Here is a 16224-nt window from a genome sequence, read left to right on the forward strand (position 1 = left end):
GCTTCGATGAAAGAGGAAAAAAATTCCTATCTATAAAGCTTTCAAGTTTGGAGTCAAAAGGAAATAATGACGAAGAGGGATAGCAAAAATGGGGAAGAGGGAGGATGACGATGAGAAGGAGCGAAGTGGGTGTAATACTGTAATACTATGACAAAAAAATCATTACAAAAAATGGATATTAAAATGTGTAAAAGTCTACGAACAGAACACATACGCCAGAAGATTAGTACTGTAGATGTTGCTGATTGAGGTAAAAAAAAAAAAAAAAAAAAAAAAAAAAAAAAAAAAAAAGTATTGAGAAATAAAGAAATAAAGAAATGTAAAAGCCACGATGAAATTAAACTTGAATATAATCATTTTTAGCTCTTACTCAATTAGAATAGTGACATAGAAAATAATTAGGAAATGGGAAACAGGAAATGGTTTGGATAAGGACCATGAAATTGGAGTTCGCACTGATGGATATGAACGATGCCGTTAGCCGTTAGCCTTTAGCATGCGCTGAGGTTACGTAAAAAAAAACAGTGATGAAACCTGTCGAATATAACGGTCGGAATATCAAGAACTCGTTTTATTATATCAATTATAAATGTAAATTTTTTTAAACAGAAATTTAAACTTAAAACTATTTCTGATTTTAATATAATTAATTATAATGTTTTTACAAATTCTAATTGAAATTTTCATTTATTTATATTAAAAGATTGGGTGGAAGAGGCCTCTATATTGATTATATTACTACGCGTGTAGGCATATTAATCTCCTCTTAGTATCCTCTGAGGGGACCAATATGCCTGCTTATGGTTCGTCTAATCTAGCCTGTTTAGGTAACCGTATTACTAATCACGACACGTGATTAGTACCGGTAACTTCTATTCCTTTTAACAATTTATTTATTTATTTATTTATTGATAGATATGTTACGAGGTTTGCCGTCTAGATCACGTGGAAGTGCTCTAGGCTCTCGAAGTAGGTTTATAACTAGGCGTCAAGCAGGGACTTAAAGTAATGACAATAATGATATGCAATTCGTAACTAATAGTAGAGTATACTAAATGATTGATCTTGAGCACGAAGCTCTATACAAAGGGAATCCATCTTGATTATATAGACCTTTGTGCCTCCTTAAAAAACCGATGGCTATGAGCCCGACAAATCGATCACCGCAAAGCCGATCTCGATTTGTCGGTTTCTTGATCATGTGATCAAGAACGTGACCTATGTTACTGTCCGACGTAACAAGATAATTATTAGATTATAGTTTTATTAATTTATTACCGTATTTCAAATATAATAAAATTTATGAAATGAAACCAAGAGTAAAAAGTCCATAACATGAGGTTAAACTCGAGATTAAGTAGAGATAAATATTGCACCCAATGCATTTTTCTTCCATATGATTTAAGTTAAATGATTTATACCCAAAATCCGAAAACAACCCAGTACCGACGCCAAAAACACCATAAATGAATAAAAGATCTCCAGATGCTTTGCAACAACAAACTCTTCATCTAATCACTCAATAAAGCAACTATTCGCCACCTCCTCCCCCCGTTCCCCCAAATCCAAACACCCAATCACTACCACCCTTACATACCCAAAAGCCCCGCAACACCCACCGCACCCACAAACGTCATCCACCCCACGCCCCTAATCCCCGCTCCACTTGAAGAACTAGCCGTCGCCCCCGTCGTCGCAGCCGTCGCACTACTACCCGACGTCGACGTAGTGCTAGATCCCGATCCCGAGCCCGAGTCCTCTTTCAAGGGGGCAAGAGCACCGCCTACGGTTCCCTGCGGATTCTTGGTAGCATTTTTCGCGAGTTTCTTTGCTGCGTCTGAGAACATTTCTAGGGTTTTGGTGTTATCGGATCTACGTTGATGTTAGTATGGATATGCGGATGGTATACAGAAGGAAAGAGAAGAGGAGACGGGGAGGAAAAGAAATACTTACGGTACATTAACAGCACCCACCATTCCGCTCTCACAGTGTCCTGGAAATCCGCAATAGAACCAGATTGGTTTCGTATCGTTAACAAGAACACTGAAAACCGTCAGGTTGCCTTCTTCGCTAGTCGTTGCGATTGGTCCAGAGAAGAAGCCAGTGCCATTACATGGTGATGCGAAGGCAGCTTGAGCGACCGAGTGAGTTTTGGGGTAGAAGTGGAATTCGAGAGTTGTGTTTACATCGGCTTTAGTTTCATTGGGGGAAAAAGTGAGTTGACCACCAGCACCGACGAGGATGGTATGGGTTGGGTCTGAGGGAGATGTGCTGGTGGTGGTGGAGGGAGTGACGGCGGTGGAAGAGGAGCTAGCATCGGCAGCGTCGTATGCAGCGAAAGTGAAGGGAAGACCGAGAATGAATGTAATTTTGCTGAAATGCATGTTGAAGTATTATTAATCGTTTGCGATATGAAATCAAAAATTGTATATTGGCTGATTGAATGACTGAAAGAAATCAAGACGAGCAAATAGCTTTTAGGCTGAAGTGATGTGAAGATCGAAGTTGAGAGGAAATGAAAGGTTAAACAAAGACAAACTGTTCAGTTAAATAAACAAACACACAGAGCCTTGTTCTTTGATATTTTTGAACACCGCAGTAAAAAAGCCATTCACCATCAACACATCATGAATCATGAAATACTCAATTGGCCCCCTCGCATTCAATTACATTCGAAACCGATACAGCGACTCAACCGCCCATATCGGTCCCAAATGCACGACCCCAAGTTTCGGCTCCTAGTAACCAACCGAATTCATCCTATATTTGTCCTGCATGTATTCCATATACCTCGATAAAACAATATACAAAACACCCCAGACTCCTGGGGCTGACGGAACATCATCTGATAAGTTCGGCTACTTTCATCCGAACCATTAATTCAAAAATATTGATGTAACCCCTTGTTACGGATGAACCCCTGCATAAGATTCTATTCTGGGCCCACCGCCCCAATCCCAAACGCAAAAGGGTTATGTGTGATCAGCTTTTGAGGTAAGTCTCACAGGAGAAAGTCGCTTCCGAGAGAAGTCTTTTGCAAAAATATGTATAACTTTTCCAGATTACCTGGACACTGAAACCTGATCTGAAGAGGGCGCAGCAATTGTGTCGCTTTCATGTCTTATTTTTGCTGTGTGTGGTGACACGCAATAATGCTCGTGAGCCGACGTCCTGGATGATGGTTATTTGACTGCGGAAAACGTTTCAATAGACGGTCAAATTTTTGATCCTTTAGCCGGAGTAATTGACGACTTTTTGGACACATGCTTTTAATTCAACATCTTGTAGATGTTGTTCTAATCGAGATTATTGTAACATGCTGTACAGGGTGAAAATGGTTCGGAGACTGTGGATAAGTAGTATGTCGTCCAACGGTCATACGAGAATTGACTTCACGGTGTGACGGAACTTTTGTCTTCTCCAGGTTTACTCTCTGCTTGGACAAGTGTCAATTCCTCAGAGGCGAAACCAACATGAAACATGGTTAAATAACTATCCGGTGGAACATTGGACATGTGTTGCTACAGTTTGTCTAGTTTGAGCCTCGAACATCTCATCATCCATGAGGTAGAATATCTTCAATGTATGCTGGGTAGGATATTATCGGAGTAGTATTTCGACTATCTTTTGTTTCTCTTTCGTGCGCAGAATTTCCATTGGGACATCTAGTACTTGATTCCAATCTTGACCTAGCATTTCAATGATGGCGAAAAGATCACGATCCGCTAGACCTTCAAGCCACCAAAGTCCGGAGACGAGCTTGATAAAGGACATATAATAAGCGCAAATAATCAGTGCTCTCGGCCGTTTGTTCTTTACTAAATCCGTGAATGCCTGGGGTGTAAAAGATGGCCACGAGATGATACGAATGAACAAGGGTTCGCTAAGTTCATCCTGACGAAGACTTGCATAAAGGTTTCCAAGAGTATCCAAAGTTTGGCAATATACCTCCAAGTCTCCGAAGTCCTGATCACTAGGATCCATGTAGAGCATGTCTACTAAAACATTAGGGACCATGGGGGTAGCGAGCAAATCATTTATATTTCGGACGAACAATGGACCGACAGTAGTTGTGGTGTTTACACCTCCTTCAGGAGTTTTCATCGAAACGATAAGACGCAATCCCCTATATAAACCCATCCAGTTCACTACCGTGAGTTCATCGTTATCATTCCGGTCTCCTGATGCGAGCACTACAAGGAGTAATGCCATTACAAGAACTGCCTCGTAATTCTTCGAGTCTTTTGTAACAGTCATTACTGCAGCGCGATAATCGCGTATTGCTTTTACACGGTAAAGAGCTGTTTGTCGTTTATGTTCCTCGTTTTGTGGAAGTAAATGTTGGTTATGAAGGGATGCCAGTCCCAACATACCATTCATAAGAAACCCATTTTCAAAGGCTAGAGATGGAACGGCAAATTGCATTACATGACAAGCCTCGGGTCCGAGAGCCACAATTGGTCCTGTAAATGCAGAGTAATGATGCATCATACGTACATCCATCATGGAAAGAACCCCAGTAGCTGCAGTTATTGGAGGGAATGGCGAATTTCTAAAGTCCCAGGAGACTTGGACTGATTGAACAGGCTCATCAGAAGTACCACGTTTCTCCAAAGATGTATTTTGTTTGGAATTCGCAGAATACGAAGTCTCTGTTCCCTTGGTAGCCTGTTGTGTATACTGACAAGAAAGCTTTCTTAGGTCACAAAAGGAGCATTTTGGTTTAGCTTCATCACACTTTCATTGATGGTCAGTGAGCATAAAGCACAAATGAGGCAATGATTGATTATACCTTGATCTTTTTTGTCTTGCAAGTTTGACATCCTCCCCTTGACTTTTTATGGGGTCTCTTGGTGGTGAAAACACTCGTCATGTTGATTTAATATTCAATATTTCTTTGAGGCAGGCACAAAATGAGCAGGAGGTCAAGTATTAACATAAAATCCAGTTATGCTTGTTACTGTGGTGAGATCCCTAAGCTTCGGTTCGCATCATAGCAGCCCAATTGCCTTCATATCATAGCTGGTGTGGAGTATACGGAATTCAAGAATGGCGACGGTAAGTGACAAGTAGTAATCAGTTTGTTGGTAATTTGTTCCACAACAAGTGGAAGACTGGAAGTTGGAGGCTATTCGAATTTCGAACGGACGATAGAGTATATAGGGTAGATGTGTAATGCATATAAAATAACAACATAGTCGAAGAATACCAAGGGTACTGGCACTGGAGTACCTGAGAAGAATATGAAGAAAGTACGTAAAAAAGTGGAAATGGGCATTCAATAAATCAAAAGATTCATAAGGATTCTAAGCCTTGCTTGCCTAGGATACTTTATTCCCTAGTGAGTGAATGATATACAGGGGGAAGGTGGGCATGTGGGCAGGTGGGTAAGAAGTCGGTAGATGGTAGATGCAAAGCTCCCGCTCGGGCATTAAAACAATTCATTCACGTGCTCACGCGCCTCCCCTCTTGCCCTTTGAGCCTATCACTGTCACCAACCCTAGGCACGCTAGGTAAATACTCGGTACTGGACCTAGTAATTCATCAGCCTTGTGTACTTGGTTACTGTACTATCCATCCAGCTGCATGGTCTCCAAAGACTTTCAAAATCAATCAATGTTCATCGAAAACAACCTGGGAGAAGTAATAACCACAATAAAATGGTTGCCCTGTTTACTCTACCAAATGAATTGCTTCTCGCATCATTAGCATCCCAATTTCCATGTAGAGACCAGCAGATTCGATCATTAGCTACTTTACTTTCTGTAAGTCTTCCTCCGACCCGCAAGTCATATCAGAACGCACGCTTACTTTAAATGAAATTCCTAGATTCAAACAGCTCCAAGCAAAAATATTGTACTTCATGGACTGGAAGCGACGGGGAAATCCGCCATCACGAAAGCTATCCTCGAAGCATTATCAGCCAATTCTCTGGCGCACAACGACGTTCCAGAAGAGCAATTCAACAATGAATTAAAATATTCCATAATCAAAAGCGCGGAGTGTATATCAGGGAGACATTTGTTGGAACAAACTATAGGAGCTATTGCGAATGCTGTGGAATGGAGGGGCAATATACCAAGATGTGAGAATCTTGCACAGTTAGTCGTCGAGGTAGGAAAGCTACTCGAAGGTTGGACTTCCACAAATGAGGCACAAGCCACAAAACAAAGATTTGTTCTTGTGTTTGATGGCATTGATCGGCAAAAAGAAGCTCCTCCAACTTTGCTACCAGCATTAGCCCGAATGGGTGAAATTGTATGTTCAATTTCAGCATCAATCAGCGCAGTCTGTATTCTAACACGCATAGATCCCCCATCTTACCACAATATTTATCACCACAGTTCCTCGACCAAGCTTTTTCCATCTCCCTGGGATCCCTCATATTCAATTCCCGTCATACACAAAATCCGAACTTGTGACAATTCTCTCCCGTATCTGCAAACCTTCCCCTCGACTCCCTGGCGGTTCCAAAGAAACCTTCTCTATTTGGGAACGCTTAATTCCAACGATTTATGATTCACTTTCAAAACATTCAGGACGTGACCTCCTCTCGTTTCGCACAATCTGCCTCCAATTATGGCCTACATTTATACAACCAATACTTAATGGGACATACACGTCTAACGAATTCTCTCGCCTTCTCATTGCCAATCGTGCACTTCTCCAAAATGATACCCTTCTCACGCCATCTGTACTTGCTCCTACCACGAGTTCAACAAAAACGATAACAAGCACCACCAAGCCTCAAATCCAAAACACAATCACAACCCATCTTCCATATCATACTCGTCTTCTCCTCATCGCTTCCTATCTTGCTTCCCACAACCCCCCTCGCACAGATCAGCATCATTTCCTACAGCAAATGTCAATATCCAGGCGTAAAAAGCGCGGCGGCGGGACAGCGCTCACAGCTTCAACTTCCCGACCTGGCGTCTCGAAATCACGCAAAATCCCTCGCAAACTACTAGGGCCTCAAGCATTCCTATTGGAAAGAATGATTGCTATCTACCACGTTTTACTCGAGGATGCCGATGGGCGGGGCCGCTATTCATCTATAAATGGGAATATTAAAAGGAAAACCAAAGGGTTGGGCACGGGAGAAGCAGACATACAAATGGCTATTGCCACACTTGCTAGCTTGCGCTTAATTGCTAAGATGGGAAGTGTAAATGCGGCAGATACATTAGATGGAGGTAGTCGATGGAGAGTTGCAGTTGGGTGGGAGGTAGTAAGGGGGATTGCGAGGAGTGTGGGGGTTGAGGCAGAGGATTATCTAGCGGAATGAGTTGCCTAGTTGGACCATGGAAAAACAGGCCAACCAAAAGACCAGCATAAAACACACGGAGGATTCCCTAGGGTGAGCCGCTTCCGAGATGCTTCAATTTCGTACTACTACATTAGCCGTAGAACTACCGGTAGTGTTCGGAAACCTAGGGGAGAATAAAGCTTACTATTGAATGAGAAGCTGCTATGGGTACTCAGGAAATCTAGCTTGATGAAGGAGGCTATTGGTTCCGAGAACCGACGCCTAGCTATTACCTAATTCTTCCTATACCACCAAGCAAAGAGACTTCAAACGAGGAAGCTTGGCGTTTCTGAGGTCTTACAATAAGTATTTGAGAAGCAGACTGCATCTGCGTATCTAGCATGTAACGTAACCTCACAACACTATATAGATAAGATCAATTAACCAAAACCCATAATCTCAACATCCATCCATCCATTCTCTCCTCACGCACAAAAACGACCGATGAATTAATCAGTATAATTTTACTACTTATTTTTAACTCCCTATCATCCATCCATCCATCCATCCATTTGCGCCAGTATTCTTTAAAAATCCACGCATATCGTACCTCGCATCCCGTATCAACTAACGGATTCGATTCCTTGGTATTTGAAAGAGAGTAAAAAAGTAAAAAAGGGAAGAAAGCAAGCAAGGCAATGCGATCCATCCATTCATTAACAGCAGCAACAGCAGCAGTAGCAAAAAAAGAGCCATTCCCCATCCCCTTCCAGTTCCAGATCCATAAACTAAAAACGCCTAGACGCTCCTCTTTGATGAAAAGAGGGAAAGAAGAAAAAACCACAGAAAACAGATCACAGATGTTTATCCGTGTATTGGTATGCGTGAGATTTTAATGGTTCATCTGCTTGCGGCAGGACAGATGAACGTCGTAGGTAATAGTACCACTACCAAGCCTTTTGAATTCAAGTCTTTTTGCTTGGTAGCCCCTGAAATGATCCATGCATGCCAGGTTCTCAGCAGTCCTCTGTAAAGCCGAAGACAGTGATCAAAGAAATAAAATAATCGAATTCAACCCCATCATCAGCTCCGATTAAAAGGCCTTTCCACCTACGCTCTCACCAGCTAAAATTCTCAAATGTCTCTCGCTCAACTCGCTTTTCAAACCCATACTTGCACTTTCCCTGCTCAATCTATCCCAATGTTTTAATCCCTTCCTAAGCTTCTCCTGTTTTTGCTTCACTTCCTCTCTTAAAACCTCCGCTTCCTCTTCCTTTTTCTTGAGACGAGCTGCTAGATCTGCAGAAATTCCAGAGGCTGTTGGATCAATCCTCCCTCCCGGTATGATGGGTGGAATGCCTACCATTGCTGGGTGTATACGAGGACCAGATGAGGGACCCGAGATGGAACCGCGGCTATGATATATATTAGAGGGATGTTGAAGTGAGGGACGAGAAGGAACTGTAGTGCCTGCGCGAGGGCCTGTGGGAATGCCCGAAGGGCCTGTGGGGGCAGCAGGGGGAGTGTCCCTAGCTGGTGAGGGTGAGACACTTGGAGGAGGACGCGGTGGAGGTAGACTAGTTCTTGAGCTTAATTCTGCGTTGGATCGAGCCGGAGGTGCTGCTCCCCAAGACGAGGTATCTGGACGGCTGTGACGGTCGTTGCTAAACGATGATCGACCACCTCTTAAAGAAGCGGAAGGGCCACGAGGTGGAGCGTAACCACGTGGGCCTGATGGTGGAGCGATGTGACCATTGCTCTCAGAACCAGCTCTCGAATTATAGTTTGAAGAAGGGCCGGATGGAATAGGCGCAGCGAAGTTGCGGCCTCCACTGGGTCCAGTTGGGGCTCGGAACGTTGCTGCTGGGCCCCTAGGAGGTGATCTTGGGGCCGTAGGACGAATTGGTGACCGATCTTTCGGGGCGGATCTTGAAGTTTCTTGCTCTCTTTGTCTATGAGCCAAAGCTGGAGGGGATCGGTCTCTGACTGGCACAGGTGAACGTATTGCTTCGCGGGTTGCTGCTTGCGTTAAAGCTTGCCTGCTAGGGTGGACAGGTGGAGATGATCTACGGGAATTGGTGCCAGAACTTCTACCTGATGATCTTTCTGAATCACGGAGAGCTGGAGAAGGAGACCGACGCCTGATTGGAGATGGCGATCTCCGGCGTATGGGTGAAGGTGAACGACGTCTCCAATTTTGTGAACTTGGTCCAAGAGGGGTGCGAACATCTCTCGGGTCGCGACTGCGAGAACGTGGGCGCCAAGAGCCTCTCGGGCCAGGCGGTGGTGATCTGCGAGGCAAGGGAGATCTAGCTCGGATGGGGGATCTAGCTCGAAGGGGTGTACGGCTACGATCAAAAGGTGACCTTGAACGTCTCCTGCAAATTGTTAGACTTGGACAACTCATTCTCACCTAACAGTAATAATATCAAGTACCTACCTGTCGTCTCTTCTTGGAGATCTAGGTCGCTCTCTGCGGTCATCGTCTCGTCTAGGAGAAAATCTCCTTGGACTTCGGGCTCTCAATGGAGTTCGAGCTCCTCGAAGTGGTGACCTGGGTCTGCCACGCCAAGTCATATCTCGAAGTGGTGATCGGTCTCTTGCGCGATATGGAGGCGTTCTTGATCTACGTCTTGGTGAACGATCACGTCCGCCAGGATGATAACTGTCGCTGGATAATGGTGGAGTTCGTCGATCTCTGCGAGGTGACCTGTCTCTGTCCCGGTCGGACCTGAAAGTATCGGCTCGCGGTGGTGAGCGTCGGTTATGATTAGGTCTATATGATTCACCAGCTCCCAGCCTTGTGACTTCGCCATCACCTCGGATATCCATTCTACAAATACCATTCGTTAGCGATTCCTTATCCTTCACTGTAAATGTGCTATCGTCAATTCCGCGTTTTTCGACCTTCGAGCTATCTTCGCAATACCTATTTGTTCGACCGTAAGGATCCAAGAGCTGAAACGTCGATTTATTCTCCACTGTTGGCCGGCATATTTGTTATCGTATTGATGTTTGCGTTGCTAACCATTGGCTGACCTAGACTAAAGGCAACATTTTCTTCATCGCTATTCACAAGGATGCCCAAGTTACCATACTGCAAGCTCCCCTCATCGCTTGTGAGCTCGTATACCCCAAGTGATAGGTGGATAGAAGAAAAAGCGCCCTATTGCGAGGTATGTCGGCCGTCATCGATAATGGGGCTGTTACCAGCTTGGTTCATAGCTTCAAGCACAGCGCGAGGCGAAAATTGGCATCGCTCTAGTCGCGCACGACTGACGAAGTAATCTCTCGCAGCGTCTTCTTTCTAGCCCATTCTTGGCTATCCAGAAAACCTCGACCACTGAAGCTCTTCCTGCAGGCGCAAATCTGGAAATCGGGAGCGTTGTGCGACCATGTGCAATATTCGTGGGTTCTTCGAGCGAAATTGTTATGTTCAACTTGTACAGCACCGTCTAACTACTGCCACACAATTTTTTGAATCTCCTTCCTAGGCAGTCTCCTATATCCATTCGAGGATAACGACGGCATTGACCAACTGCACACGGGATATATTGTCGGGTTTCTCCTGGGGTTCTTGGCTTTTATGTTGGGATTGCAGGTTCCTTAAAATTATTGCGGCGATCCGGTAATGAGATATGTCTCCAACTCAATATATCATGTTGCTCTTCGAATGCTGCATACATGTGAATAAAATAAATCAGAACTAACCTTCTGTCTCGACCTCTATCCATCTTGCGCTCTTTACTATATTCGCTGGAAATATTCGCCGTAGATATTCGCTGAAGATACTCGAGCCTGCCTCAAAGGGTCTAAAATATACCTAAAGTTTGATACTATATCGTCTCAAGTCGCTGTTAAGTTACGTAGGCAATAAACGTAAAATGGAGTAGACTGAATTGAAGATGTGATGATAACCATATCGCAGTTCCTAAGCTCCCCAAAACATTTCCAAGCTGTCAAATGTACACTAGCGGCCGCTTTGTTCCGAGTATATCACATCACGTGCTAATGGAAGAGGTGAAACAAGATTCTGAATGTTTCATATAATTCAATTGAAGCAAAGTAAACCGCCGAATTTCAAATCGCAGGGTCTAGTCTTGCACACATTCCTTCATTGGTTCCCAATATTCTTATATTACATATGAAAAGCACCATTAGTGCCTTTGTCACCCCCTTCCAACGCCACATTACTTCCCTCATACCTTAAAATCTGTAGGATCTTTCTCTTTTCTCGCCTCGCTTTTCTTCATCTCTCTTTTGCTTCTTCCTACTCTCCTGAGCGATCATATCACTTAAGTCTTCGTCATATTGCCAAGCTCCTCGTTCCTCTTTCTTTTGAGCCTCAAATCTTCGTTTCACTTCTTCTTTACTTATACCATCCTCATTTTGTAAAGAATCTGGATCCAATGCAACATCTACATCTCCTGGCTTCTTTCTCTTCCTAGTATCTTCTTGTCCTAGTACTGGCAAATGGGCGTTTTGACCGGCACGAACATCGTAAGCTCTTTCACCGCCAAAGAACCCTTCAGCACGAATTTGGCGTTCAGGGATGACAGTATAGGCAGATCTCGGGTGGGTGGACTCTTCGGTCTCGGTCCCCCTCTTTTGCTTGCGGAGATCAAAGTCACCACCGACACTCATTTCACCAGGGTACTCTGATGGTACAGTTGAAGCCATGCCACCTGGCGTTTCCATGCCACTAGGCGTCTGTAAACCACCCACGTCCTCCTCGTCACCTTCCTCTTCTTCCTCGTCACTCTCTTCTTCTTCTTCGGACTCCTCTTCAGGTGCTTGTAACTCACCCCACAGTGTTCGTTCAATAGGTTCACCTGCTTGATTGTTAACTTGTGGTTGAAGGACACCAAAGATATCTCCTCCATAAAGAGGTCGATTGAACTCATCAACGGGGGGTTTTCCATAACCACCAGGATGAAATCCCCACGCGCCACCCGGTGGAGGTGGTGCATTCAAGCCAGGAATTTTGAGTGAGGGGTATGAAGGGGGTGGGCCGAAACGTTGTTGGTTGATGAGCCATGGAGGTGGGGCTCCGGGTGGTATATTTAGCGCATCCTTAAGGTCATCACTCAACTCTCCAGGGCGCAAATGTCGTAAATTCGTCTCGTATTCCTTTCCCTCGTAGTAAACCTCACCATAGCGTGTTAGTTCCGGCTTTGTTTGAAACCGGAAGAAGGCTTCATACAACTTTTGATAATCAATATCCAATTTTCCCATTTTCGGCTGGACCCTCTCCCGTTGCTTCTGTTTCAAACTAGCTCCATCCTGTTTTTCCAATACTGCGTCGCGCATTTCAGCAATACCAGTCTCTTGAATGAATTTAGGGAGAGAAAAGGGAGGCTTCTCAACACCACGTTTTGACGATAAATACTCGCGCTTGAGGGACCAGTGGTTCGGTACCGGTACGACATTTCGGTATGATTTTATGTGAACAAGTAATCGAGGATCTGAGGCTGAGGTATCTGTCCAGTCCACAAGCTCTGGCTTCTTCACAAGAGCTTTCAATTCCGCAACAGAAAGCTTGTCTCTCTCCTTTCTTTTCTTCTTGGATAATTTGGGTTCTTTGTCTGCCTCTTCGTCCTCGTCCGGGATCTCGTCGTCCTCATCGAAGAAAACTTCGCCCTTGTCGCCAATGTCTGCATCTTTCGCAGCCTGGTCTTCTTCAGCGGTAACACCAAATCTATCCATAATATCTTTGAACATAGCAAAGTTAGGATCATCTTCACTGATATTAAACCCTGTAAGATCTGCTTCCAAAGGATCTTCATCAACCTTTTTGGGTTCTTCAATGGGCTTGGTGGTTTCGGTAAGCTCAGTTGCATCAGTTTCCTCGACCTTTACTTCTGGATCTTTGTGGCCATCTGCTTCTGCTGTTGGAGTCTCCTAGAAATGGTCAACGACTATAAATACCAATGCAAAATTACAATTTACCTGTGCTGCCTTCTTCTGCTCCTTTTTCTTAGCTCGCCGCATCTGATTCTTGGTCATTTTTGGCGCCATATTTGCGACCTGGGGCCACGAGCCCAATCAACACGATTGTGGCTTGAATTCGAATTATCTCTATTCTTTGTGCCTATTACTCAGTGTGTTTAGTATTTAGATTCCGACAATAGCTGTGCGGTCAAATAATTGGTCAAGAAGAGATAAATAAAAGATCGTCGCGATGCTCAGAGTTCCATCGAATATCTAGAGTCCAATATCAAATCGCGATTATTTTAGCGTCGGTAAATTCCACCAGAATTTCCGCAATCAAGAGACATCTCGTTCACCATGTTCCAATTAAGTCCTTAGTCCACCAGGTCCTTACGGTATCGTCATTATTGGGTATTGTAATTGAATTGAGCATTCTCATGTTACAGATTATTCAAAGTAACAATACTGATTTCCCGCGATGAACATTTCAGACGATAATCCCAATTCATAATCCTTTATTTTGCAATGCCTCATTCGACTAGAGGTCCATCGCCTGGTCGAATTGCTCAAACAAGCTTCAAATTTCCTGGTGACACGAAGGCCAGCTCGCGCACATCCATGGAGAAATTTCCAGACCTTGATACTTCTGATACATTCGATCAATACGATGGACAGCAATCTTACAACTCACGAAGGTCCAATGGATATGCCAATGGAGGGCCTCCTCCTGTGGATCGTTGGCAGCCACAAAGAAATGGTAGAATGAGAGGGGATTCTTGGACAAATGCAGAGTCGAGTAACGGTAGAGGGCATAAAAAACAGAAGAGTCTCAGTGATGCATTCAAGACAATTAAATCTAGGAAAGGAAGTATGAGTGCGAATGTGCATGAGATATCGGATGCCCTAAAGGCACCAGTCTCTCCAAAATTAATTGTTTGTGAACATCTCCTGCATATTGTCCATGAATGCTAATTTAATCTATGTAGGTCCTATGTATAGTATGGTATCTTTCAAGCGCCCTGACAAACACATCTTCAAAATCTATTCTGAATGCATTTCCAAAACCTGCGACTCTTACTCTCATACAATTTGCATTTGTCGCATTCTATTGCCTATTTTTCTCCTGGCTTTCCTCGACATTTCCACAACTCAAAAATGCGATTCCTGCTTTACGACATGGAATTCGATATCCCACAAAAGAAGTGATCATGACCACAATACCTCTCGCTGCTTTCCAAATTGGTGGTCATCTGCTATCTTCTACTGCGACAGCCAAAATACCGGTCTCGCTGGTTCACACTATCAAAGGGCTGTCCCCCTTATTTACGGTGGTCGCATACCGACTTATATACAATATTCGTTACCCAGTGGCTACATATCTTTCCCTCGTCCCTCTCACACTCGGCGTCATGCTTGCCTGCTCGGCAGAATTTAAGGGGAACATATTTGGTATAATATACGCTTTCCTCGCCGCGATAATATTCGTCACTCAAAACATATTCTCGAAAAGGCTCTTCAATGAAGCCGCAATCGCAGAAGCGGCAGGTCAACCGCGTACCAATAAACTAGACAAACTCAATCTTCTTTGCTACTCATCTGGTCTCGCTTTCGTCCTTACGTCACCTATCTGGTTCTGGTCAGAGGGTATTACTCTCTTAGGTGATTTCTTCCACGACGGGTCTCTTGATTTAAGTTCCCACCCAGAAGCCTTCGATCACGGACGTCTAGCCCTCGAATTCATCTTCAATGGAACCTTTCACTTCGGCCAGAACATCATCGCTTTCGTCCTCCTCAGCATGGTTTCACCCGTCACCTATTCCGTCGCCTCCCTCATTAAACGTGTCTTTGTCGTCGTGATTGCCATCATTTGGTTCCAAAACCCCACCACCAAAATTCAAGGTCTAGGGATCGCCCTCACATTCTTTGGTCTCTACCTTTACGATCGCACCAAGGGCTCTAATAAAGCAGATCGCAAAGCCAAACTGATGAATATAAAAGAAGAAACCCTCCTTCCCCTGAACACAACCTCTGGCAACCTTAACCCCGGAACCCAAGCCCATGTCCTATTTGAATCACCAATTCAAGCCCGAGGCGGCGGTTACTCTTTATCTTCGGGTAATTCGGATAACAAAAAATCTGACGATAATTCCTACGATAAAATGGGGAGGTTGAGGGGCAGTAGTAATGCTTCTTGGTTACCGCCTGGGACTAGACAAGAGGATACTTGGAGACCAAGGGAAATTATTGCGAATGGGCCCGGTGTTAATGGAAACGGCAGTGGCATTTCCATTAACTAGCGGTGCTTGTCACATGATGTTTTATATTATAGATGAGATGGGTTTGATTTTGATTTGAATCTTCGATTATTTTACTTTAGTTAACATTACTTTACTCATGATATGGACGGAAACGCGCATGCGCAAGCATTGAATGGTGCCTTGGGTGTATAAATACCTACCCACATACACGGGCATCACCATGAATCGGAGCAAATGGGCAGGCGTTTAGGTCGGACGATATTAGAAATCTTGAATATGCTACATACGGTCTCTAGGTACTCACATACTCGAAAGAATCATAGATGGAGTTTTACGGTTCACCAGTCCTGGATTCGGATTTGTATCATTAATTAGAATGGTTGTGTATGCGTATATAGTTACAGAGTCGTGGATAAATAGATACCTACATATCTATCTATCTAATGATAAGGGATATAATATCTTATAATGTTAGTGGTTGAGTTGAGCTTGATTCATTGGAATATGGATGTGAATTTGATGTTGATATTGATGTTCATTTTAATATTAATATTGAATTGAAAATAAGGTAATCTTAGAAGAAGAAGCGGGTGAAGATACTTTCATTCATTCATTTATGAGAAATGATATTTGCACAAGTATTAAATAAAGATTAAAGCAAGTTACTAGGTATACTACATCCATACAACAAAAGAGCCCGTGAAGAAAAAGCAAAGATATCCTAGCCTAGCCTATGCTTCTTGCCATTCTATGCGATAGTGTATGCATATATATATACATTATGGG

General features: G+C 43.8%; 6 protein-coding genes across 6 annotated transcripts; 2 read left to right on the forward strand and 4 right to left on the reverse strand.

Moving 5' to 3' along the window:
- Window positions 1-1589: 1589 nt before the first annotated feature.
- SS1G_07784 (hypothetical protein) lies at window positions 1590-2384 on the reverse strand (the record flags this gene model as incomplete). Its single annotated transcript, XM_001591109.1, has 2 exons — window positions 1590-1872; window positions 1954-2384. 2 exons carry the CDS (start codon window positions 2382-2384, stop codon window positions 1590-1592), a joined length of 714 nt encoding a protein of 237 aa, XP_001591159.1.
- A 1216-nt stretch (window positions 2385-3600) lies between these two features.
- Window positions 3601-4503, reverse strand: SS1G_07785 (hypothetical protein; the record flags this gene model as incomplete). The annotated part of the gene is made up of 1 exon (XM_001591110.1): window positions 3601-4503. One exon carries the CDS (start codon window positions 4501-4503, stop codon window positions 3601-3603), a length of 903 nt encoding a protein of 300 aa, XP_001591160.1.
- A 546-nt stretch (window positions 4504-5049) lies between these two features.
- On the forward strand, window positions 5050-7288 carry SS1G_07786 (hypothetical protein; the record flags this gene model as incomplete). The annotated part of the gene is made up of 4 exons (XM_001591111.1): window positions 5050-5058; window positions 5199-5252; window positions 5830-6258; window positions 6311-7288. 4 exons carry the CDS (start codon window positions 5050-5052, stop codon window positions 7286-7288), a joined length of 1470 nt encoding a protein of 489 aa, XP_001591161.1.
- A 1054-nt stretch (window positions 7289-8342) lies between these two features.
- On the reverse strand, window positions 8343-10081 carry SS1G_07787 (predicted protein; the record flags this gene model as incomplete). The annotated part of the gene is made up of 2 exons (XM_001591112.1): window positions 8343-9627; window positions 9690-10081. 2 exons carry the CDS (start codon window positions 10079-10081, stop codon window positions 8343-8345), a joined length of 1677 nt encoding a protein of 558 aa, XP_001591162.1.
- Window positions 10082-11455: 1374 nt separating this feature from the next.
- SS1G_07788 (hypothetical protein) lies at window positions 11456-13267 on the reverse strand (the record flags this gene model as incomplete). The annotated part of the gene is made up of 2 exons (XM_001591113.1): window positions 11456-13150; window positions 13199-13267. 2 exons carry the CDS (start codon window positions 13265-13267, stop codon window positions 11456-11458), a joined length of 1764 nt encoding a protein of 587 aa, XP_001591163.1.
- A 438-nt stretch (window positions 13268-13705) lies between these two features.
- On the forward strand, window positions 13706-15477 carry SS1G_07789 (hypothetical protein; the record flags this gene model as incomplete). The annotated part of the gene is made up of 2 exons (XM_001591114.1): window positions 13706-14113; window positions 14167-15477. 2 exons carry the CDS (start codon window positions 13706-13708, stop codon window positions 15475-15477), a joined length of 1719 nt encoding a protein of 572 aa, XP_001591164.1.
- Between the last annotated feature and the right edge of the window lie 747 nt (window positions 15478-16224).

Source organism: Sclerotinia sclerotiorum, genomic scaffold (assembly GCF_000146945.2).
Source record: "Sclerotinia sclerotiorum 1980 UF-70 scaffold_10 genomic scaffold, whole genome shotgun sequence".
NCBI classification, from domain to species: domain Eukaryota; kingdom Fungi; phylum Ascomycota; class Leotiomycetes; order Helotiales; family Sclerotiniaceae; genus Sclerotinia; species Sclerotinia sclerotiorum.